General features: G+C 40.5%; 1 protein-coding gene across 1 annotated transcript; it reads right to left on the bottom strand.

The window, feature by feature from the left end:
* Nucleotides 1–570: 570 nt before the first annotated feature.
* cct4 (chaperonin containing TCP1, subunit 4 (delta)) lies at nucleotides 571–26,055 on the bottom strand. Its single transcript, XM_072581612.1, has 14 exons — nucleotides 25,777–26,055; nucleotides 25,373–25,425; nucleotides 12,720–12,809; nucleotides 12,320–12,428; nucleotides 8,760–8,902; nucleotides 6,601–6,722; nucleotides 4,642–4,774; nucleotides 3,390–3,529; nucleotides 2,657–2,753; nucleotides 2,418–2,528; nucleotides 2,166–2,296; nucleotides 1,227–1,461; nucleotides 1,016–1,129; nucleotides 571–758 (listed from the first exon to the last, which is right to left on the bottom strand). Exons 1-14 carry the CDS (start codon nucleotides 25,883–25,885, stop codon nucleotides 744–746), a joined length of 1,602 nt encoding a protein of 533 aa, XP_072437713.1. The 5' UTR covers nucleotides 25,886–26,055; the 3' UTR covers nucleotides 571–743.

The raw sequence follows: 26,055 nt of genomic DNA, 5'->3' as shown, positions 1-26,055 counted from the left end.
TATTCTTCAGGGAAGGAGATCTGCCAGGCTTACCTGTCTGGTCTACATGTGATTCCAGATCCACAAAAAATGTTTCACTCTTAACTGCCCTGTGAGCAAACTACTTAGTTAAACAGTAATTAGGGATAGGCAACAAAAGGTTTTAAGTTTGCTCGCTGAGCTGACAAGTTTTCAGATGATTTGTTACCATGGTACGTAACATCAATGAATCTCCAGTAAAGCTTCACCGAAGACTTGTCACCATGCAAGGTAACATCACTGAAATGTCTGAAAACTAACCTGCCAGTTCAGCGAGCAAACTTACAACCCGAACCTCAACCTGAGCTACAAATAGTCTCAAAAACGGCATAGGCAACAGAAGCTGACATTCCATTAAAAACGATTAAAAAAAAGGGATAAAGAACAGATGGCTCAAATAAGTTGAGGAAAAAAAAAAGACTTGAGTGAAGCTAAAATCCTGGCATATACTGGTTGGCCTGTGCTACATATTCTATGGTTCACTCATTAATAAAATTGACAATCATACAAGAACACAAAAGCTCAAAAAAGGAAAACATGAATAAAAACAAGTTGAATTTCAAACTTTGAATATTTTATTAAGTTAAAGCATTACTACAGTTAGTAAACACAAACATGTAGCAACTCTGCATTATGATGAAACATCAGAAAGGTTGTGCTCAATTACAAGTTGGCACAGCAGATAAAGACGGGGATTCGAGACATCTGACTCACTTCTGTTGCATTTATCGTGCATTAACCTGGGGAAAGAAAGTAAACCAAATTATTCCAAGCCAGGAATAAAGTTACATGAAAAACATTATGGTCTCATAACAGACATCAAACAGTAAACAGCATTAATAATGGCAGCAAACAATTTGAAACCCAATTCTTTTATATCTACAGATCAGACAAATTTTCTACTCATTTTTGACAGGAATTGCTTGAGGAGAACTATGACAGTGAACGAAGTTTCATTCTCACCCCTGCCCCAACCATACTATAATGAAACAATTACCACATCATCAATTTTCAGGATACTACGAACTGTTTCTGTAGCAAGTGTCAGAGCACTGAGGGAGACAAGCAAAGGTTGCACAACCAGCTCCTCTAGAATGTTAGAAATACCACCCTGAAAAATAAAGCAAAACCAAATGTAGATTCTGTTCACTAGTATTTTCCTTCAAAAACGTCCCAGCAACAAGAAATATTCTCAATGCAGGTCTCACCTTTCTGACGTTAATTCCTGCAGTTTTTTCTCCTTGTGCATGTCTATTTCTCAATTCTGTGACAGTGGAAATTGGATTCAGACCTGCATTTTCAGCCAAAGTAGATGGGATAACCTCTAAGGCATCAGCATACGCACGTACACAGTATGCCTCCATGCCACTAAGAGTACGGGAATATTCAGTTAAACGTACTGCCAACTCAATTTCAGGAGCTCCACCTCCAGCAATCAAAGCCCTGTTAAAAAGATATGGATTCAGTGCTTCATACAATAATTTGTTTCAATAAAATGTTGATCCTATCATTGTGTTCACCACAGCATGATTCATTCTGCTTAGTGTCAAAAACATTGTTCTTCAATTATGATGGACAAAATTATTGGTTTTGTAAATATACAAATTGCTGAAATAATTAGTTTCAATTGGTCAGAGCTTTTCTCTGAATTCATACTGCTTTTAAACCCCCATTCAGAATTCTCAGGATTTAATGATGTAATCTTCACTCAAGTGTAAAAGAGAAAAATCAAAACATGCACATTCTATATAAATCGACTATTAGGCTTGCGTGGAGGGGTACCATGACTACAAGAAGGAACCAAGTAGTCAGAGAACCAACTTACTATCAATAGCATGAGAAGGCACTAACTTCTGAAATACAAATTTAAAGACAGCATTTACTTCAAACCATAAAATCCAGATGTGATTAAGGAATTAAAAATAGACAAACTAAATATAAACGAAAAAGCCAAATTAATTCCCAACAATGGTCAAACTGTTAACCTCTCCCTTGAAAGGTATGATTTTAAACTCTAGCCTCAGATTTAAACACAAACATCTGCTCTAATAATATTTGACAATACACTGGAAATATTCTCTTAAGAATTAGAAAATTAAACACTAGCCAAAATAAAAATTAGAGTAAGAGCACTGCAGGAAAATTACCTTTTCTTTACCAAGCAGCGGATGACACAGAGAGCATCATGAATGGAACGCTCAGCTTCTTCCATTACCAATTTATTGGACCCTCTGACTACAATGGATACAGTTTTCCCTGGATTTGCACAGCCAGTAATCTACAGCAAAAAGCAATCATATTTGCATAACTAGGCAACTACAATTGTTGCCAATATTGAAGCTTCAATGGAGCCTAAACAGAAATAGTTGCTCATTTCCATAGGCATTGCTCATTATTACCTTGATCAGTTTGCCAGAACCATTCAAACGGATTTCTTCTGCCAACTCTGCTGTGCCTAACATATCTGGCATGAACTGGTCAACATGAGCAACTGGTTTTATGCCAAGAGTCTAGGAAGGAAATGAATATTTATTGGCTTGTAAGTAATGATCAAATAAAGAATAGAATATAAAACTGACTGCCAAGATTTCAAAAAAAGATTAAATTGCATCACAACTGTCACATAAGTCTTTTGTACCTTACAGATAAACTCAATATCTTCTCTCTCGATATCCTTGATGACCATAATCTTCATCTTATTAAGAAAGTGCAAGGCCAGATCGCTAAGTGCGTCCCTGTAAAAAATATTAATAGTGTGAACATAGACTGGTATAACCAAAACTGAAATAGTCATAGAGTCATAGATTTCAAAACTGCACAGCTAAAGGAATAGGAAGCTTGGCTCAAGAAACAGGAATAATGCTAAAAAAACCTCATACAGCATTTAGTTAATGCACTTCTGCAAAGTGCTTGGAGGTGCCATTGCCAAAGAACAGAATACATGTTTATTAAACCCAATATCACATTAAAACTCAAGCATAAACTGAAACCCTGTCTACCATAACACTTATAATCTTTGCATTATTGTCAATGAATGGTGTACACTTTGGACTAGCATCAACTTGTTGAAACTGATAAAAACATTTAGGCATAGACTTGGCAAACTGATTGACCGAACACATTTCAGAAGTAATTTTGTTAAATTAGAGCCTTGTCGGCAGTTATTTATGTCCAGTGTTCAAATTTCAAATTGCATTTCACTCTATTTACTTTCCAAGTACCCCATAAATGGCATATTCAGAATATCATATTTTAAATTTGTATTAGAATGAGAGTGGCCAGTTTGATAAATATATATCATCATATATGCCCTATTCCCAAAACATTACCCAATTAGATACGGTACAGATTCATATCTAACTCAAAATTACCTCAGAATTGATTTTTGAATCAGCAGGACATTGCAACCAGCTTTTTTGATCTGCTTCACCAAGTTCAAAATGTAGGCTCTTTCTTCACGCAACACGCGGTCCATTTGGGCATAGTCAGAAACTACAACTTGGCTTTCCATCTACAGAAGAAAGTAAACTTTACAGAACTTCTTAATGACACCCCAAAATCCTGAGCATAAATTGGCTGACCCTCTAGAGCACAATAATGGAAGCGGCTTAATGACATCTGTAACACATATCAAATTTAAAATTAAAGTTAATGACAAAATCTCAGTTGAGAATACCAATCATTATTTTGTCCAAAGCTTTAGTGAATACTCTGTGTCAGAAGCCATTGGATGTGATGGACAAAAAATTATTTTGTAAAAAAAAAATGCAGCCCAAATTGTTGGCCTGATACAAGATCAGACAGGGAAAATAGTGGCAAGTAATTGCCAGGTATCTGCTGATCCCAAATTCATGCCAACAGGTGTACTATCTCTGTCTGATTGTGATAAAACTGGTAAATTCAACCTATTTATAGATTCATGGAATCCCTACAGTGCAGAAACAGGACTTCTATTAATAGAACTACATATTTTATAGATTAACCAGGAACATGCACTAAAATAGCATTTTACCTCCCATGGCTCCACATGAAACTTTGTCGCAAAATGGTCCTTTTTAAGAGTACCTTTTGGATATTTTGCAATGGTAACGACTCTTTGTATGTTGTAGGTCAGTAAGGACTTAACAAAAATAGAATGCATGTTTTCCAAAAATTCTAACTGAAAGAGTTTGCAAGAAGGCAGTCCTGAGTTAGTATTTAATCATGCAGGCAATGTATTAAAAATGACAAGAATAACTCACATTCATGGTTTTGCATTAGGACCAGAACCTCCCACATAGATATAATTGGAGTGCTTTCAGATATCTTGCTTTGATATTTATCTTAATCAGGAAACTGTTTAAATAACAGAGTTATCAATATACTTAAAAGGAGGAAGTGGAATCTGTGGTCATTCCAATCGAAAACCATCAGTAAGCTGTGACATATAGATCATGCACCTTAACATGCACACAAGCAGGGAGCCTGCTGCTTTAAACGAACAGTTCATACAAGATAACTCTTTCACAACTGCATTCTGCTTTTCATAAGACTTGGAATGCTGTGATCAATGAAATATGTTAAAATCTGAAGGCTAATTGTGTGATTTAATGCTTCAGCTAAATTATACAGAAATATACTTACATCAGTCTTTGGAGCAGACAAACAGAACTGGATGAGCCCAATCTTAGCCTTTTCCACTCGGCTGACACCCGCATTAACTACTTTCTGAGTCAGAACGAGTCCATTCACCAATTCACAGTCATCAATTGTTCCGCTGCAAGGCAAATTTTGATGATTTAAGATAGATTTTATAATTTTAAAAAAACAGCATGAATTTAAAAAAACAAATGCCACTTGTGAAGACCAAGTTGCTTTGAATTGCTATCTGCTAAGTGAGGACTCAAATCGACACTCAGCTGTAATGCACTGCTTGATTATAACTGGAGGGAAGGAGACGACTTTTACAATCAAGGGGATTCATACGTGACAATTAATGACCAAAATATGAAAGCAACTTTTAAAAACAATCATTCATGGGTGTAGGTGCAACTTACTCGACAACATTGTTTATTGGCCATACCCAACTGCCCTGATAAAAGGTGTTATGTTGTCATCTTGACCACTGCAGATCTTGCTGCAGTGCTGCAAGGGAAGATCAGAATTTTGATCCAATGACATGAAGTAACAGAGATATATTTCCTAATTGGAAAGGTCTGTAGTTTGGACAGGAACTTGCAACTGTTGAGGTTACATATTTGGATGGTGCAAACAGGCCTTAGTGTGTTGTTGCAGTCAATCTTCAAAATGGAAGACACTGCTGTCACTGCATTAGTTGTGGAGGAAGTGATTGTTAAAAAGGAGATAGACAGTGCTAGAGTGTAGAAATAGGAGGATGAGGTAGAAGTCAAGAGGCTGAGGAACTGGTACTGAGGGCAAAGATTCACATTTTTGGATCGTTAGAATCTCTTCTAGGGCAGAAACACCTGTATAAGGGACAGGATGCATCTCAATTGGGGGGCCATGCCCCAATGCAGTTATGTTTGAGGCTAATGCACTAGAGGGGCAAGTTAAATAGTCAAGACATGCAGGAGCAAAGCAGAGAACAAAGTAGGACTGATAAATTAAACAGCATTTATTTCAATGCAAAAGGCCTGACGGGTAAGGCAGATGAACTCAGGGCATTGTTGAGAACCTGGAACTAGGATATCATACGCTTTTTCAGAAAAATGATTCAGGAAATGGCAGGACTGGCAAATTGTTACAGGGTAGAGATGATATGGCAAAAATAAAAAGGGTGGCCTGAGAGTGTGGAGTGCATTTTTGGTTAAGGATAACATTACGACCGTACTCCCAGGAATATCCTCCCTAAGTACATCAAGTGAAGCTAATATGGGTGGAAATGAGAAATAAGAAAGAATGATCACCTTACTGCTCCAGTATTGCAAATAACCAAAGTTGACAAAACTTATTTGAAAATCACATTAACCCATCACAATTAAACACATTTCAGAGCAGAATGCAGACTTCAAAATGCTAAAAATTCAAGAAAAATGAGAAATTTAAAGCAATTTATGCAAAAGGTTCTTCATTAATTTGCTATCACAGCTGGCTTATTAAACTGGAATCAAGTGAACAGCTTAAATTTTATTGAAGCAAGAATACCTCAATACACTCAGTTGATTACAATTAGTGCTGCACTTGTCAGTTTTGAAAGTGAGTAAGACCAAATGGGAACTGAAACCACAAGCCCTCAGTTTCATCATTTCTGATATCACAAAGTGGGATGGAAGAATTCAACAAGAAACAAATGACAGAGAGCGGTGAAGTCAAATTAGATGCAAACAATTTAAGAAACAAAATTAGAATGATAAGAACTTGTCATCTTTTTAAAAACATTTTCTCAATTTACTACCTGTAGGACTAAGATTTCATGGTTTGGTGTTACGGCTGAGTTGTGTTACAGGAAAAGAAATCTCATTAAAAAGGACAGTGACATTAATTTTCAGTTCCAAAATTTCTGTTATTAGATAAACTGACAACTGTAGCTAACTCAAGGAGACAAAGTGAATTATTAACACATTCATAAATACTCGTTCTTACCCTAGTTTCCTGACAATTTTGATATCACGAAGATCCACACTATTGGCAGTTGCAGGATCGATTACATTCATTACTGCATCAACACTCATTGGAGCAAGAAGGCTGGCATACTGAGAAACAACCTATACAATACAAAGTTCAGTTTTAATTACTTAAAGGATTTTATTAGTAATGTCTCCCCTCTGTACTTTCACACATCTGGGAATCTTAACTTTATACCTGCCATTTTGGAACCAAGTCAAAATTTTAAATTCTTCATTTTCTTCTGAAAACTAGCCATTTTTATCTCCCCTTCAAATATTATCCCTCCTGCCCCCTACCAAATATTGTCTGTCTCTGCTCTAGTACATACTTGAACCCTTCACTGTCAGGTTGAAAACAAATCTTAAAATTTAGACATAGTTCTCAGGGACAACGTATCATAGCACAGCAAGACTTAGGCACTGAATTTAATAAAAACTTCTCTTTCATTTAGACATTAATGCCCAAGTTTCCTACAGGCTGTTCAGGAAAGCTATTCACTTTCCAAACATCCTCATTAACAAACTCAAGTTTCTATTCCAGCCATATCCAGAAATAGGCACATTGATATATAATCAAGTCGGGCCAATTCTAAGAGCATACAACAGAAACTGCAAACCAAGTCTTGCACTATCTGATTAAACAATTCCAGAAAGACCACCTGGTGACTGCTACCCAACATACAGCTCTGCCTCTACTCAGTGAGGAGGTCACAAAGGGCATACAAGATACTGTACTCAAAAAAGGATTTCACATCCCTCAAGCCTAGGAATACCACCACTTTGCCTGTACCTAGAACTGAAAGAACAAGCACATGATCAGTCTACTTGACCTGAACTTCACCCAATGTACATAACGAGGTACATCTGTCCACAGTACAGTCCATCAAGTCAGAAAATCTTTCACAATATGACATTAGGTACAATTACATAATGACAATAGCAGCTGAATTGTGGATACGTACAATGTTTCTTCTATTATCAGCGACAGAACAGTGTGCTGACACAAACTGGCCAAGCACACATTCTGCAAGATTCTTCACTTCATCACTCCAAGGATTAAGCAGCACCTGAGAATTCAAAGTGTAACCTACTGAAGCCTGAACAGTATTCTAAAAACAGGGCAGAGTGAACAAATCAGACCACAGCTAGCTAGCCCTACAATTAAGACGAGTGGCAACAAGCAATCAGGCACCTAACAAAGATATCCTCATCTTCAGCCACAGGAGAAATCCAGTATCTCAGTGCAAAAGACACGTTCAAATGTTTGGAAGCAACTTCAGCCAAAAGTGAACAACTCTTCTCTCCCTCTTTAGGTCCCCAAAGTGGTCAATTTGGTTTATTTCACACAAGATATTATAAAGTAATTGAGTACATTACATGTCTTATGAAGAAAAGTTGAGTGAGCTAGAGCTTTTCACACTGGAAGAGGAAAAGAGGTGACTCTATATAGGTATACAAAGTAATGAGAAGCATAGAGGAGTAGCCAGAGACTTTCCCCCAAGGCAGAAATGGCTGTTACAAGGAGTCATAACTTTCAGGCGATTGGAGAAAGATGTAGGGGAGATGTCAGAAGCAGGTTTTTTTTTACACAATGTGGTGGTGCGTAGAATGCAATATCCCTGCAGTGATAGTAGAGTCAGGGACATATAAGTGACTGCTGGACAAGCACATGGAAAGCAGCAAATTAAGGGGTGCATAGGTTAGGTTGATCTTTGATTAAGATAAATGCTTGGCACAACATTGTGGTCCAAGGGCATGTACTGTGCCACACTGTTCTATGTACACCAGACGCAGCAAAGACTACGAAGCCAAGATTCCTTTGTTTAATGATTTGATTTGATGTTTTCCAAATAACACTCCCAAATGAATGACCATGAATAAATCTGCATCTCACCAATGAGCCAAGAGAAATTTGCCTGATGTGCAATGAGTATGATAATCAAGTGACTTGAAAATGGTAAACTGGTGATATATTCAATAATAAATAATATTTTCAATGTAAAAGTGCGAGTCAGCTACTGGAATTGAGATGACTTGTGATGTACGATATTTTTCATGTTTGAAAAAATACGTTGCAAAGCCTATTAATAAGATAGAAGTTATCAGTATGAATCACACAATTGCAATTGTTCTTACTTTGGAGCTGAGAGCAGTGGTAGCACTGTTCAGGAGAGATTCTCGATCACTTAGTTCCACAGGTTGAGCAATGCCATTCAAAACCTCTACACCTTTTTCTAAGGCCTTTTGGAAAGACTCAGATATGATTGTAGGATGGATCCCTGTAACAAAATTGATCAATTAATTTTGCAAAATAAAAGGTGATTAAGACAAGACTTAAGCACGTGATTAGCATATCTCCAATTTTCATAAAACAGAACTGCAAACAAGAGTTTTAAGCAAGTTAAGGAAAACAATCAAAATCAATTGGGAGAGAGAGCAAAATGTTGGAAATAAATGGTCAAAACAGTAAAAGACAGGCAACTATTTATTTAAACACATTTTTTTGATCAACCCGTTCAAAGATGCTGTAATACACCTCTGGAGCAGGCAGGACTTGAATGTAAGCCTCTCGGTCCAGAGGTATGGACACTCTCACTGCACCATAACAGCGCCCGAGGAAACCATAGAAAGTAGAACATTACAGCGCAGTACAGGCCCTTCAGCCCTCGATGGTGTGTCGACCTGTCAGACCAATCTGAAGCCTATCAAACCTACACTATTCCATGTACGTCCATATGCTTGTCCAATGACAACTTAAATGTACTTAAAGTTGGCAAATCTACTACCGTTGCAGGCAAAGCATTCCATACCATTACTACTCTCTGATGAAAGAAACTACCTCTGACATCACCCATCAATTTATCGCTATGCCCCCTCATGCTCGCCGTCACCATACTTGGAAAAAGGGTGGACAGAGAGAGCCTATCTAACCTCTGATTGTCTCTTTTAAGTCACCGATCAACCACCTTCTCTCCAACGAAAACAGCCCCAAGTCCTTCAGCTTTTACTCCTAAGACCTTCCCTCCATGCCAAGCAACATGCTCGTAAATCTCTTCTGCACCCTTTCCAAAGCTTCAACATCCTTCTTATAATGCTGTGACCAGAACTGTACACAATACTCCAAATGTGGCCGTACCAGAGTTTTGTACAGCTGAAGCATAACCTCATGGTTCTGGAACTCGATCCCTCTATTAATAAAAGCTAAAACACTGTATGCCTTCTTAACAACCCTGTCAACTTGGGTGGCACCTTTCAAGGATCTGTGTACTTGGACACCGAGATCTCACTGCTCATCTACACTACCAAGAATCTTACCATTAGCCCAGTACTTTGCATTCTGGTTAGTCCGACCAAAATGAATCACCTCACGCTTGTCCGCATTAAACTCCATTTGCCACCCCTCAGCCCAGCTCTGCAGCTTGTCTATGTCTCTCTGTAACCTACAACATCCTTCGTCACTATCCACAACTCCACCGACCTTAGTGTCGTCTGCAAATTTACTAACCCACCCTTCTACGCCCTCATCCTGGTAGTTTATAAAAATGAGGAACAGCAGTGGACCCAACACCGACCCTTGCGGTACACCACTGGTAACTGGACTTCAAGATGAACATTTCCCATCATCCACCACCCTCTGTCGTCTTTCAGCAAGCCAATTACTGATCCAAACTGCTATATCTCCCACAATCCCATTCTTCTGCATTTTGTACAATAGCTGACTGTGGGGAACCTTGTCAAACACCTTGCTGAAATCCATATACACCACATCAACCGGTTTACTCTCATCTATCTGTTTGGTCACCTTCTCAAAAAACCATTTAATAGTGAAAGAAAAAAGGGGACAGGTTGTAGAAACAGATATTCCAATTAGAGAAACAATCGATTAGATTACCCACAAGATACTGAACATAATCCTCAATTTACAACAACTGATAATATTGTGCAAAGACATTAAAAGAGCACGCAAAAATGCCTACAGACAAATAGTAAGTAAACAATGAAAACTGGAGATAATCTTGTTTTATTATTTTGAACAAAAGATCGAAACAGTCTGCGTTAAGGAGGAAACAATGCTCAAGTGTTATTATCCAGAAAGAAGGGAATGGCACAGAGCTTGACAACAGAAGTGCTTAATAGGAATTGAGGAAGTGCTCTCTTGGGGTTCAGTAGTGCTTAGGATTAAAACAGGAGTTAGCTTAAGACCTCAGCCATACAGAATACCTTCCACATGTTCAAAGCTTTGTTGCTACCACCAAGGGATCACTATCATGTCAAGTTTTGAACTCGTTAAGGATTGAAGAGGGTTGGGAGTGTTTTGAACCAAACTAAGGTAATGGCTGATGACTGATCGTGGTGGGGCAGATGGAGAAAGGTCAGGGTACGTTTGAAGACTTTTAAGCAGGAGTAACAGGAGTCAGATGAAACAAAAGTCGAGCCAGGGTGAAGACTGAATCAAAGCTGTTGGCAGTACAATGGATTTTAAAAGATGAAATCCAGATAGATTGAACTGAAAGCAAGTGCAAAGAAGACACAGCTATCAAATCAGTCCTTGCAAAACAGTCATAAATAAGACAAGGATATTAACTTGATTTTGAGACTTGATTTGTCTAAGCAAGTTTTTCTACTTTTAAAAAAAAGCCAATATACTCATGCTCAACTCATTAAATTTTGTTTAAACCACACAGTACCACATGCAATTCTGGTCACCATATTATAAAATGACAGATCCCAGAAAGGGTACAGAAAAGATTAGATGACTTACAGTGTGGAAACAGGCCCTTCGGCCCAACAAGTCCACACCAACCCACCGAAGCGCAACCCACCCAGGTCCATTCCCCGACATTTATCCCTTCACCTTACACTACGGGCAATTTAGCATAGCCAATTCACCTCACCTGCACATTTTTGGACTGTGGGAGGAAACTGGAGGAAACCCACGCAGACATGGGGAGAATGTGCAAACTCCACACAGTCGCCTGAGACGGGAATTGAACCCGGGTCTCTGGTGCTGTGAGGCAGCAGTGCTAACCACTGTGCGACCATGCTGCCTGCCCATGTTATTAGAAATGCATGGGTATATAGGGGTGGTAGGCTAGGTCTCCTTACTCTTGAAAAAGGTTAAAAGGTTGACCCAACAGGGCTTTGAGGCTATGGAAATAAATACACAGAAAAATCATTTTTCAGCGGGGAAGAGCAGCACTGGAAAACATACACAAGATATTCACAACGAAATCTTCACCCAGAGTGGTGAGAATGCTTAACATGCTACCAGACTAGGCAATTGAAGTGATCAGTATCAATTCATCTAAGGGAGTACTAGCTAAGCAAATGAGAGAGAAGAGAATAAAGGGTCATGATGATAGATTGGAATGAGCAAAGATCACAGGAAGTTAGGGAGGAACATCAGCATGCATTGGTTGGATTGAATAGCCAGTTCTTTGGCTTTTGTCCTATGCATGCAATGTGACAAAATTGCTTCAACCCAATATTTAAGTATACAGAGAAACCGGAATTATCCAAAGGACAGGGAATATTTCGCTCAATTAATCAAATGCTGTCTAACAGTTTAGCCAGCATTGGGACCTTGCGATCTTGCCAGCTAATCCAGTATTCGGATAATTGAATGCCGGATAATCGAGGTTCCTCTGTATATTGATACTAAGAGTCAGTTTGAATACATTTCTTGTAACACATACCTTTTTGAAGCAGTTTAGCACAGTGGTCAAGCAAAGCTCCTGCAATTACCACAACAGAAGTGGTTCCATCACCAGCTTCCACATCTTGAGCCTTGGACAACTCCACCAGCTTAAGTCAAAGAAAACAAAAAATACAAGCCTGGAAATTTTCAAGTTTTAACTGCCAACTGTTTATTAAAAGGTGAAACAAATGAGTGTTTATGATAAAATAAATGAACAACACAGCCAGCTCACAGACCTTTCATGATTAACACGTTCAATCATAATATGGAAATGAACGTACAAGATACAACACAAAGTGGTGTTTGATTCAAAAATATTTCGAATTAATTGTTGCAGAAAGCTAATTCAGTGTTTAGAAGGTTATCGAAGAATCATAGACAACATTCACAACACTGACCATTTTTGCCGCTGGGTGCAAAACTTGCATTTGCTTCAATATAGTTGCTCCATCATTGGTAATGGTAACATCACCTTTTCCATCTTGGATCTGGGGAGGGAGGAGAGAAGAATGTAGAAAAGTGAAATAAAATCAGCTTCCAAAAAACCCAAAGAGAAATTGCACTCTGCATGACTATTTATATTTCTTTAAAAGCTAGCAAGTAATCTGAACAACCTTTTGAGACAATGAGGGGAGGCTGGATGGGGAAAGGAAGAAGTTGCATATTTCCCAACTATTTCCACAGGATGCTGTCACCAAGCACTTGGTATCAATTTTGACGTACAGTTCTTAAGACACAGGCAAACACAGAAGTCAGTGAATGCACAGATAGCTCAGTCCTTAGAGATGGGGGAATGCTTGGAAAGAGTTCACTAACTCCTTCAATTCTAACCTCAAATATACTTATCTCAAATTTGCATTTTAGTATTCAGCACACTTGCTCCACTATTCTGAAGCTACTCAAACTAAGACAAGGTGGTGGTCCATCATATTTTGAACACCAATGAGAAAACACCCTCCTTTTATAGGTTGTAGTTCTTAATTTGACAGCCATGAGACCTTGAAACAGCCAAGGCTTTTGCTGGATCACACAGAGGTCATATCTCATAGTAACGACACGCTTTCCAATCTAATCTGGACTTGTTCCTGTAACAAATGAACTGCTGAAATGGTTGCCTGTGCACAACACCAAGGACATGACTACTTCCAGAGATAGGGAGCATAGAGTAATACAGTACAGAAACAGACCCTTTGGTCCAACCAGTCCACACCAACCATAATCCCAAACTAAACCAGTCTCTCCTGCCTGCACCTGACCCCGTATCCCTCCAAACCATTCCTATTCATGTACTTAATCATGTATTCTCTTGCCTCATTTGTTCTGCCCAAGTGTATCACCTCACATTTATCTGGACTGAATACCATTTGCCATTAATCAGCCCATCTGACCAGACCATCTGTTTCCTGCTCCAAGACTATCCTCCCCATTATTTCCTGCCCCAGTAATTTTTCAAAGTTTGAGAGAAGATTTGTAGCTTGGGTGCTCGTTGTTGTGGTTCTGTTCGCCGAGCTGGGAATTTGTGTTGCAGACGTTTCGTCCCCTGGCTAGGGGACATCCTCAGTGCTTGGGAGCCTCCTGTGAAGCGCTTTTGTGATCTTTCCTCTGGCATTTATAGTGGTTTGAATCTGCCGCTTCAGGTTGTCAGTTCCAGCTGTCCGTTGCAGTGGTCAGTATATTGGGTCCAGATCAATGTGTTTATTGATTGAATCTGTGGAGGAGTGCCATGCCTCTATGAATTCCCTGACTGTTCTCTGTTTGGCTTGTCCTATAATAGTCGTGTCCCAGTCAAATTCATGTTGCTTGTCATCTGTGTGTGTGGCTACTAAGTATAGCTGGTCGTGTCACCAACCAGCCATGAAACGACACGACCAGCTATCCTTCGTAGCCACACACACAGACGACAAGCAACATGAATTTGACTGGGACAACACTACCATTATAGGACAAGCCAAACAGAGAACAGCCAGGGAATTCCTAGAGGCATGGCATTCATCCACAGATTCAATCAATAAACACATTGATCTGGACCCAATATACTGACCACTGCAACTGACAGCTGGAACTGACAACTGGAAGCGGCAGATTCAAACCACTACAAATGCCAGAGGAAAGATCACAGAAACGCTTCACAGGAGGCTCCCAAGCACTGAGGATGTCACCTCGACAAGGGACGAAACATCTGCACACAAATTCCCAGCTCGGCGAACAAAACCACAACACCCAGTAATTTTTTAATCATCTGCCAACTTATTAAATCAGCCCTCCTGCATACAATTCTAAATCATTTATATAAACCATAAACCACAATGACCCCAACACTGTGGCACCCCACGGGACACAACTTCCAATCAGAAAACATCTCTCAATCAAGCCTCTCTGCTTCCTGCCACTCAGCCAATTGTGGATCACATTTGCAAAATTTCCTTGGCTTCCACTGACTCTTACCTTTCAGTCTCCTGTGCAGCACCTTCCAAAGGCTCACTGTACCCCACTGTTATACGTTGACAGATGTGAACCCACCATTACTGTGCCCCAGCACTATACAATGATAAACTTGTCCCCACCAGTTTAGCGTTATTACGACAGACTTGACACCATTTGTACTGCAAGACGTAAATGCAGGCAGGGTGTTCCTGATGACCAAGGATATAGGTAGGTCATTTTGGACAGAGGAGAAATTTCTTCACCCTGAAATAGGTGAACTCCTGGGATTCTCTGCCACAGGAAATGGTTAAGGCCAAAATATTGTTTTTTCAATGAGTTAGACATAGCTCTGAGGGTAAAAGAGATCCATGGATATGGGGAGAACACAGGAACAAGTTGAATGATCAACCATGACCAGACTGAATGGCCAGCAGACTCAAAAGGGCCAAATGCCCAACCCTATGCCTATTATCTATGTCTCCAAGAGGCTCCTCCAAACATTTTCTCCATTTGACAAAACCTATCAGTTCATGTGGGCTGATGAGTACTCTAGGTTTTTAAAAACCAAAATCTGTTCAGTACAGAACTACTTTGTTCTCCTTGAAATCAGAACCAGGAATACATTTCTGCAAGGTTCTCCATTACTGAAACTTGGAACACTTAATTACGCTCGACAACCAATTTCAACTATCAGTGTACCCCAGTTATAAGAGAACGTTAATATTCATACATTGGGCCCTGTTCTTTGTCCATTATAACCCTTTCTGTTGACAAATATGAGGGGCCAGGAATAAAAGTTGAGATATGATTTAACCCAAATGGGCTAGGAGCAGCTTCTTGCAGATAACAGCGTGTAAGTGTAACAAGAAAAGTTAACAGATAGGAGGGTACTAGCGAGTTTCACAACCTGCGAAGTGGATAAATTCGCAGTCCCAGATTAAATGTATCCCTGGTTGTTGAGGGAGGCCATGGAGAAGATATTAAGGATCTTAGCAATAAACTTTCAAATCTGAACTGGTCATAAAAGAGGTATATAAAGACTTTTAACACTGGAACAATGGTAGCAAAGGGATACATCCAGGCAATTCCAGGCCAGTCAGTCTAACCTCTGAGGTGGGGAAGTTATCAGTCTGAATTCTGACGGACAGAATATATCTGCACTTGGTGAGCCATTGACTAACCAGGGCTAGTCAGAGGTTTGTTAATTGAAAGTTGTGTTTGATAAATTTATTTGTTTGATGAGGTGACCAGGAGCGTTGACGAGGGCAATGCATCTGATACGGTCAAAGACTGATTTTTGCAAGACTTTTGATTGTCCATCATGTTAGACTGGTCAAAAAAGTAAAAGCCCATGAGATCCAAAGCAAAGAGGCACACTGGATCCAAAGTTGGCTAACAGTCAGGAGGTAAAGGTTGATGGTAGGATATTTCTGTGTCAGAAGTCTGTTTTAAGTGGGCTTTGTCGAACTCCATGTTGGGACCCTTGCTATTGGTGCACACCTCTGATTTGAACTTGGAGACAAACAGGTATGATTTATTTGCCATTACTGAGATGTGGTTGCAGGGAGACCAGGTTTGGGAATTGAAGATCTTGTGGTATTCTGTTTTGGAAGGATATAATAGAAATTTTTATTACTTCATTGATGGGATAAGGGTATCACTGGCAAGGCAGCATTTATTATCCATCCCTGATTGACCAGACAGCAATTAAGTCAACCATATTGTTGTGGGTCTGGAGTCACACATCATCGAGCCAGATTAGAGCCATACTAAAACACACCTTTTGGTTCAACTTGTCCACGTTGACCAGATATCCTAAATTAATCTCGTCTTATTTGCCAGGACTTGGCCCATATCCCTCTTAACCCTTGCTATTCCTATATCTATCCAGATACCTTTTAAATATTACAATTGTACCAGCCTCTACCACTTCGTCTGGCAGCTCATACAATACACACACCTCCCTCAGCGTGAAAAAGTATTTCCTTAGGTCCCTTTTAAATCTTTCCCTTCACCTTAAACTTTTGCCGTCTAGTTCTGGACTCACCCAACCCAGGGAAAAGACCTGGTCTGTTTATTCTATCCACGTCCCCTCATGATTTTATAAACATCTGTAAGTAGGCCAGACTAGGTAAGAGTGGCAGTTTCTTTCCCGAAACAACATTAGTGAACAAGATAGGTTTTTCGGACAATTGATTCATTGTCGTCATTAGACTCTTACAGATTTTTTAAAAAAAATCCAAATTCCACCATCTGCTGTAGCCAAGTTTAAATAAAGATCTCGAGAACATTATCTGGGTCTCTGGATTAACAGACCAAAGATAAAACCACAAGGCCATTGCTTCCCCTTAGGAGTGTATTTTTGTCAGTAAAGGACTAGATCAGTGCTGTAGAGATAAAAAGAAATCAATAGTGGAGATCAAAACCTTAAAGGAGTTTCAGTAGAAATGAGCAACAGGAAAGAAGTCCCTGGTGGTAGTAATCTATACTTCCCCAAAACAGTGGTTCCAGTAGGGGACAATATAAAGCAGAAAATAATGGCCTTGTTACAAAAAGGATGTACAGCATGGATCATGCTAATATGCATATAGACTGGATTAATCAAATTAGCAAGACAGCCTCAAGGGAAGGTTCAGTAAATGTAGAGTTTTTTTTAGAACAATATGTTGGGAATCAACCAAAGTAAAAAATGTCTTGCTGGAAAAGCGCAGGTCAAGCAACATCCAAAGAACAGGAGAATCAACGTTTCAGGCATCAGCCCTTCTTCAGGCTGATGCCCGAAATGTCGATTCTCCTCTTCCATGGATGCTGCCTGACCCGCTGCGCTTTTCCAGCAACACATTTTCAGCTCTGATCTCCAACATCTGCAGTCCTCACTTTCTCCTCGAAGAATCAACCAAAGTAGCAATTACACAGATAGTAAGGACTGCAGATGCTTGATGTCAGTGTCAACAAAATGTGGAACTGAAAGAGCAGAGAAGGTTGGGCAGCATTGGAGGAGCATGAAGGTTGATGCTTTGGGTCAGGACCCTTTATCAATTATGGATTTGTCTTGTGCAATGAGGTGAACCCATTGTAAAGATTCCTCTCGGAAAGAATGATCACAGCCTTCTAGAATTTCAAATGCAATTGGAGGATGTGAAACTGTAGAGTCCCATACTAGCATTTTTGAGTTAAATAAAGATAATTACATTGGTACGAGGACTGATCTGGCACAAATGGATTTTCAGAAAGACTAAAAAGATGGACAGTTGATGAACATTGGCAGATGTTTAAGAAGATATTCAATTGATCCCAAATAAAATACATTATATTGTTGGAAGAGTATTGGAATCAATTAAGGAAGTAATGGTAGAATATTTAGAAGATCAATTTAGTCAAGCAGTGTCAAACATGGCTTCATGAAAAGGAAATTATGTCAGATTATTACAGTTTTCAGAGGAAGTCTGAGTCAGAGTGAATCGAGAGGAATCAGAAGATGTGCTGTGGATTTCCAGAGAGCTCAACACGGTACTTAATAATTTACTTCAGTCAATTTTAAAACAACAGTCTACCATGTTCAAGGGAGTACAGTGGCATGGATAAGAGAAATGGCACATAGGCAAGAGACAGAGTGGGATATGGGTGCATTTTCAGGTTGGTGACCCACAACCAGTGGGGTTCCAGAGATCAATGCTGGGACAACAACGGTTTACAATACATATTCATGACCTGAGGAAGGAAGTTAATGTACTTACAGCTAAATTTACAGAAGTCAACAATATGTGAAATAAAGGCTGTGAGAGGGATGCAAAGAGTTTGGAGAGATATTGATAAAGTGTGCGAGCAACATGTTGATAACAGTATAACGTAGGAAAACATGAAGTTGTTCATTTCACAAGGGAGAACAAATAAAGGTCTCCTTGCTATCAGAAAGATGTTGTAAATCTTTTCTGAACCCTTTCAAGTTTCACAAGGATGCTGCCAAGGTTGGAGGGTTTGAGCTACACAGAGGTTGAATAGGCTGGGGCTGTTTTCCCTGGAGCATCAGAGGCTGAGGGGTGACCTTACAGAGGTTTACAAAATCATGAGAGGCATGGATTGGTTTAATAGGCAAAGTCTTTTCCCTGGGGTTGGCGAGTCCAGAACTAGAGGGCATAGGTTTTAGTGTGAGAGGGCAAAGATATAAAAAGAGACCTAAGGGGCAACTTTTTCACAGACAGGATGGTACGTGTATGAAATGAGCTGCCAGAGGAAGTGGTGGAGGCTGGTACAATTGCAACATTTAAAAGGCATCTGGATGGGTATTTGAATAGGAAGGGTTTGGAGGGATATGGGCTGGTGCAAGCCGATTCGGTTGGAATATCTGGTCGTCATGCATGAGTTGGACCAAAGGGTCTGTTTCTGTGCTGTACATCTCTAGGACTCTGTAACAGAGTATGAATTAAATATACAAAAACTGCAGAAAGCTACACCACAAACAGTCTTGGAGGTACTTGGGCACGAAACAGAAAGCTTGCACATGTGCAGCTGGTGATCTGGAAGGCTAATGGAATACAATTTCAAGAAGATGAGATTCTAAGAGCAAGGAAGTTTTAATGCAACTGTAAAAGATGCTGACAAAACCACATCTGGAGTGGTGAGAGCAGCTTTGATTCCCTTAAGGCATTGTTTCATTAGAGTCAGTTCACAAAACTCAGTCTGAAAAGATCACCAGTATGGAAGGACTATCTTATGGGCAAGGTTTAAAAAAGACCGGAACTCTACTTGCTGGAGTTTAGAAGAAGGAGAGATTATCTCATTGAAACATATAGAATTCTTACAAAGCTACAGGGACAAATTGAAGACTGAAATGAGGAGACTTTTTTTTCCTGAGTTGAAGATGTGGATATGAGGATTGTTAGACCAACCATGATCCTACTGAATGGCAGAGCAAGCTCGAAGAGCCAAACAGCCTACTTCCACTCCTATTTCTTATGGTCCAAAGGAACAAAGATTGAAGAGGAGGAAGAAACATCCATGGTTGAGGAAAGAACTAAGACAAAAACTAGTGCAAAGGCCAGTGGCATCCTGAAGGACTGGGAAATGTTTAAAGATCAAAGGATTACCAAACAGTAAATTATGAAGCAAAACCAATGCAAAACATACGAATAGATAGCAAAAGCTTTTGGATGTGTATAAGATGCAAGAGTAGCTCAAGTGAATTTGGAGGGAGAGACTGGAGAGTTAGTCATGGATAACGCAGAATCAATATTTTGTTTCAGTTTTCATTGCCATCCCAAATCTAATAGGTAATGCAAAGGTTATAGAAAGGGAGGAACTGAGAACAATTGCCAGGGAAAAAGGATGAGCAGACCATTTGGGTTGAAAGCAGACAAGGTCCTAGGGCCTTATGGCCTATATCCTCGGGTCTTAAACAAAATGGCAACAGTGATAGTGGATCCATTAGTTTTAATATTCCAAAATGCCTTGGATGCAGCAAAGGTTCCAGTGAATTTGAAAAATTCTAATACAACACTCTTATTCAAACAAACGGCTCAAAGTAGGAAATTTCCCATGTAGCACTGGGAAATAGCTATAATCTCATTAAGTAATAACAAAACACTTGGAAAGTCAAAATATAATCCATTAGTCAATGTGGTTTTATGAAGGGTAAATCACATTTGACTAACTTGCTAGAGGTCTTCAAAGGTGGGAATAATGGCAAGCCTGTAGATGTAGTATATCTGGATTTCTAGAAGGCTTCTAGAATCTCATTTGCTGGCATTTGGCTCATATCCCTCTAAATCCTTCCTATTCAAGTACCCAAGCCGATGCCTTCTAAATATTGCATAAAGCAATATATTAATTTTGGATATCTGGTCAGCATGGATGAAATGTACCGACGGTCAATTTTCTGCTGTATAACAAGAGCAAACAAAAAAAGCACATTGAGGACAGTGCAGGAGAGAGAGAGAGGGAGAGAGAACCTGCACAACCACTGCCTTCGCTGTTTTTGAATTCATGTGTATCTGGATATCGGAGTGCATCTGGGAAAATTAACAGACAGTGAATTTCACAACTAATCTTGGAAGAACCAGTTTGGGCAAAGTTCACAACACAGAATCAGATAAGTGAATTGTTGTTTTAAGTCTGCCCAAGAGAAAGGCTGTATTAGTGAGTACAGTGGGTTCTTTCTTGATTGTGTGTTTTTGGAGAGAAGTCTCTTGATTAAACTTAAAATATATGCCATAGCTATTAATTTAACCTGGGGCAGTGTTTAGCAGAGGAATAAGACGGTGTTATTTTCTGGGTCTGTAGATTGTGAAGGAACAAAAATGGCCTTTGCAGTGATATGTACTTCTCGTCAGATGTGGGAGTTTAAAGAGAGTTTAAGGGTTACTGCAGATTATATCTGCCATAAATGCTGTTGGATGTGAATCTTATCAGATCAAGTGGATCAGTTGGTGAGACAGATAGAAGCGATGAGGAATTTGCAACAGCAACAGTATGTGATGGATGGCAGATTTCGGAAGGGGGAGGTGAAGTCTCAGATACAGTCACATAGATGGGTTAACTCCAGGAAGGGTGAGAGAGGTAGGCAGCTAGTGCAGGAGTCTTTTGTGGATATACCCATTTCAAACAGGTATGCTATTTTGGAAAATGTAGGGGGTGATGGATTCTCAGGGGAATGTAGCACGAACAGCCAAGTTTCCGGTATTGAGACTGCCTCGAATGCAACAAGGGGCACAGCGGCTTCTAAGAGATCAATTGTGTTAGGGGATTCTGTAGTCCGAGGTACAGACAGACATTTCTGTGGCCAGCAGAGAAAAAGCAGAATGCTGTGTTGTTTCCCTGGTGCCAGGATCAAGGATGTCTCAGAGAGAGTGCAGAATGTTCTCTCGGGGGATGAGGGGCCAGCAAGAGGTCATTGTCCACATTGGAACCAACGTTATAGGAAGGGAAAAGGTTGAGATTCTGAAGGGAGATGACACAGTTAGGCAGGAATTTAGAAAGGTGGTCTTCAAGGGTAGCAATATCTGGATTATGCCCAGTTCTACGAGCTAGTAAGGGGAGGAATAGGAGGATAGAGCAGATGAATGCATAGCTGAGGAGCTGGTGTATGGGAGAAGGATTCACATTTTTGGGATCATTGGGGTAGAAGTGACCTGTACAAGAAGGACGGATTGCACCTAAATTGGAAGGGGATGAATACACTGGCAGGGAAATTTGCTAGAACTGCTTGGGAGGATTTAAACTAGTAAGGTGGGGAGATAGTGAGGAAAGAGATCAATCTGAGGCTGGTACAGGTGAGAACAGAAGTGAATTAACAGTCAGGGACAAGGTAGGACTAATAAATTAAACCAGATTTATTTCAATGCAAGGGGCCTAACAGGGAAAGCAGATGAACTCAGGGCATGGTAAGGAACATGGGACTGGGATATAGCAGTTCCAGAAACATGGCTCATGGATGGGCAGGACCGGCAGCTTAATGTTCCAGGATACAAATACGACAGGAAGGATAGAAAGGGAGGCAAGAGAGGAGGGGGATGGCTGTGCTGAGGGAGGATATTCCCGGAAATACAACCGGGGAAGTTACTTGGTTGGAACTGAGAAATAAGAAAGGGATGATCACCTTATTGGGATTGTATCATAGACCCCCAAATAGTCAGAGGGAAATTGAGAAACAAACTTGGAAGGAGATCTCAGCTATCTGTAAGAATAATAGGGTAGTCATGGTCGGAGATTTTAACTTTCCAAACATCGACTGGGACTGCAATAGTGTTAAAGGTTTAGATGGAGAGGGATGGAGATGGAGAGTGCATACAAGACAATTTTCTAATATGTGGATGTACCTACTAGAGAAGGTGCAAACCTTGACCTTCTCATGGGAAATAAGGCAGGGCAGGTGACTGAGGTGTCAGTGGGGGAGCACTTTGGGGCCAGCGACCATAATTCTATTAGATTTTAAATCGCGATGGAAAAGGATAGACCAGATCTAAAAGTTGAAGTTCTAAATTGGAGAAAGGCCAATTTTGACGGTATTAGGCAAGAACTTTCAAAAGCTGATTGGAGGCAGATGTTAGCAGGTAAAGGGACGGCTGGAAAATGGGAAGCCTTCAGAAATGAGATAACGAGAATCCAGAGAAAGTATATTCCTGTCAGGGTGAAAGGGAAGGCTGGTAGGTATGGGGAATGCTGAATGACTAAAGAAATTGAAGACTTGGTAAAGAAAAAGAAGGAAGCATATGTCAGGTATAGACAGAAGAGATAGAGTGAATCCTTAGAACAGGATAAAGGAAGTCGGAGTATACTTAAGAGGAAAATCAGGAGGGCAAAAAGGGGACATGAGATAGCTTTGGCAAATAGAATTAAGGAGAATCCAAAGGGTTTTTACAAATATGTTAAGGACAAAAGGGTAACTCGGGGGAGAATAGGGCCCCTCAAAGTTCACCAAGGCAGCCTTTGTGTGGAGCCACAGAAAATGAGGGAGATACGAAATGAATATTTCGCATCAGTATTTACTGCAGAAAAGGATAGGGAAGATAGAGACTGTAGGGAAATAGATGGTGACATCTTGCAAAATGTCCAGATTACAGAGGAGGAAGTGCTGGATGTCTTGAAACAGTTAAAGGTGGATAAATCTCCAGGACCTGATCAGGTGTACCTGAGATCTCTGTGGGAAGCTAGAGAAGTGATTGCTGGGCCTCTTGCTGAGATATTTGTATCATCGATAGTCACAGGTGAAGTGCTGGATGACTGGAGGTTGGCAAACGTGGTGCCACTGTTTAAGAAGGGTGGTAGAGACAAGCCAGGGAACTAGAGACCAGTGAGCCTGAACTCAGTGGTGGGATAGTTGTTGGAGGGAATCCTGAGGGACAGGATTTAGATGCATTTGGAAAGACAAGGACTGATTAGGGATAGTCAACATGGTTTTGTGCATGGGTAATCATGTCTCACAAACTTGATTGAGTTTTTTGAAGAAGTAACAAAGAAGATTGATGAGGGCAGAGCAGTAGATGTGATCTATATGGACTTTAGTCAGGCGTTCGACAAGGTTCCCCATGGGAGACTGATTAGCAACGTTAGATCTCACTGAATACAGGGAGATCTAGCCATTTGGATACAGAACTGGCTCAAAGGTAGAAGACAGAGGGTAGTGGTGGAGGGTTGTTTTTCAGACTGGAGGCCTGTGACTTACATAAATGATTTGGATGCGAACATAAGAGGAACAGTTACTAAGTTTGCAAATTACACCAAAATTGGACGTGAAGTGGACAGTGAAGAGGGTGCCTCATATTACAACAGGATCTGGACCAGATGGGCCAATGGGCTGAGAAGTGGCAGATGGAGTTTAATTCAGATAAATGTGAGGTGCTGCATTTTGGGAAAGCAAATCTTAGCAGAACTTATACACTTAATGGTAAGGTCCGAGGGAGTGTTGCTGAACAAAGAGACCTTGGACTGCAGGTTCATTGCTCCATGAAAGTAGAGTCGCAGGAAGATAGGATAGTGAAGGCGGCGTTTGGTATGTTTTCCTTTATTGGTCAGAGTATTGAGTACAGGAGTTGGGAGGTCATGGTACAGCTGTATACAGGACATTGGTTAGGCCATTGTTGGAATATTGCATGCAATTCTGGTCTCCCTCCTATCAGGAAGATGTTGTGAAACTTGAAAGGGTTAGAAAAAATTTCCAAGGATGTTGCCAGGGTTGGAGGATCTGAGCTACAGGTAGAGGCTGAACAGGCTGGGGCTGTTTTCCCTAGAGTGTCAGAGGCTGAGGGGTGACCTTATAGAGGTTTACAAAATTATGAGGGGCATGGATAGGATAAATAGACAAAGTCTTTTCCATGGGATCGGGGGAGTCCAGAACGAGAGGGCATAGGTATTTGGGGGGAGGGAAAGAAGAGAGATATAAAAGAGACCTAAGGTGCAACTTTTTCACACAGAGGGTGGTACATGTATGGAACAAGCTGCCAGAGGATGTGGTGGAGGCTGGTACAATCGCAACATTTAAGAGGCATTTGGATAGGTATATGAATAGGAAGGGTTTGGAGGGATATGGGCCGGATGCTCGCAGGTGGGACTAGATTGGGTTGGGATATCTGGTCAGCATAGATGGGTTGGACCGAAGGGTCTGTTTCCATGCTGTACATCTCCATGACTCTATGACTAAGTCCCGTTAAAACTTAAGCGTGACAATTTTCAGTCTTGATGTACTGGCGTATTTTCCAGTGACATATTATAGTCCACCGAATACTCAAGCAGCACACTGTTCTCATAGAATAAATGTTATTATCCCTTTGTTTATATTCTTGCAAGTTGTCCTGATAAGCAAAAGACAAGAAAAAGTTGACAAAACTTATTAAGCAATATTCAATCTTCGCCATTCAATGGTTATCTACTTATGAAATCAATCTTAATTAGGTGACAATAGACCAAGGTGCCAAGTATTGGAGCATTGGGTTAAAAGAAGAAACGGCCTTGCTAAACAACAGATATACAATGATTTATGAAGGTTAGGGAACTTACTTACGCAAATGTTATTGTGCCAAGTATTAAGCATTAACCTAATTGCTGCTTGAAAAGGAGACAAAAGGCAAAGGAGTATTTACATATTTAGGACAGAAAGGCAGGAGATTAAATTATAAATGCAATAAGGATGTACCATTTTATCCATGCCCTTTGGGCCAAGACTTGTCCGTATGGCATCTGCAACAGCTGAAAGACAAACAAACCTTTTTAAAAATTACTTTTTAAGATTATCCTTATTTACATCGATTAAACTTAAAATGAAGTCTGCTGAGGGGAGGGAATCTGTATTTATGTAGCATTTATTCAGAGGGTGGACGGATCGCTGAAGCTGGAATACTGAGGTTTAACCTCACGGTGAACAGTTTCCACATATTCTTCCATATCCTGAACTTTCTCTCCACACCCCAGGGCGCCACAAACAAACCACAATGGGTTCACCCTTCCCCCCCACCACCCCCCACGCCGTGTCCCTCTGTTTCTCCGACACTCCACACACCCCGCTCCGGCGCGGCAGGTCATATTCCCACCCGGCCCCACCTTTAGCGGCGGAGATGTTGCTGAAGCGGATCTGAGCCGGTTTCTCACGGTCCTGATAAACTCCCTTGGTCGCGCTGTTCGGGCCTTTGTTATCGCTTTTCTCTGGCATCGCTTACACCGGGTCTGGGCCTTGAGTAGGAGGATGGAGCCGGATGGCAGCAGAACGGAACCCTTGGACGGAGGATGGCGGCGGAACGGGGCCCTGGGACGGAGGATGGCGGCGGATTGTAATGAGCTGTCGAGCGCCAGGTAACCGGCGTCTCTGAGGCGGCGAAACTT

This window comes from Chiloscyllium punctatum, chromosome 11 (genome assembly GCF_047496795.1).
Source record: "Chiloscyllium punctatum isolate Juve2018m chromosome 11, sChiPun1.3, whole genome shotgun sequence".
Taxonomy (NCBI): Eukaryota; Metazoa; Chordata; class Chondrichthyes; order Orectolobiformes; family Hemiscylliidae; genus Chiloscyllium; species Chiloscyllium punctatum.
This window is presented reverse-complemented; position numbering and strand designations above follow the sequence as displayed.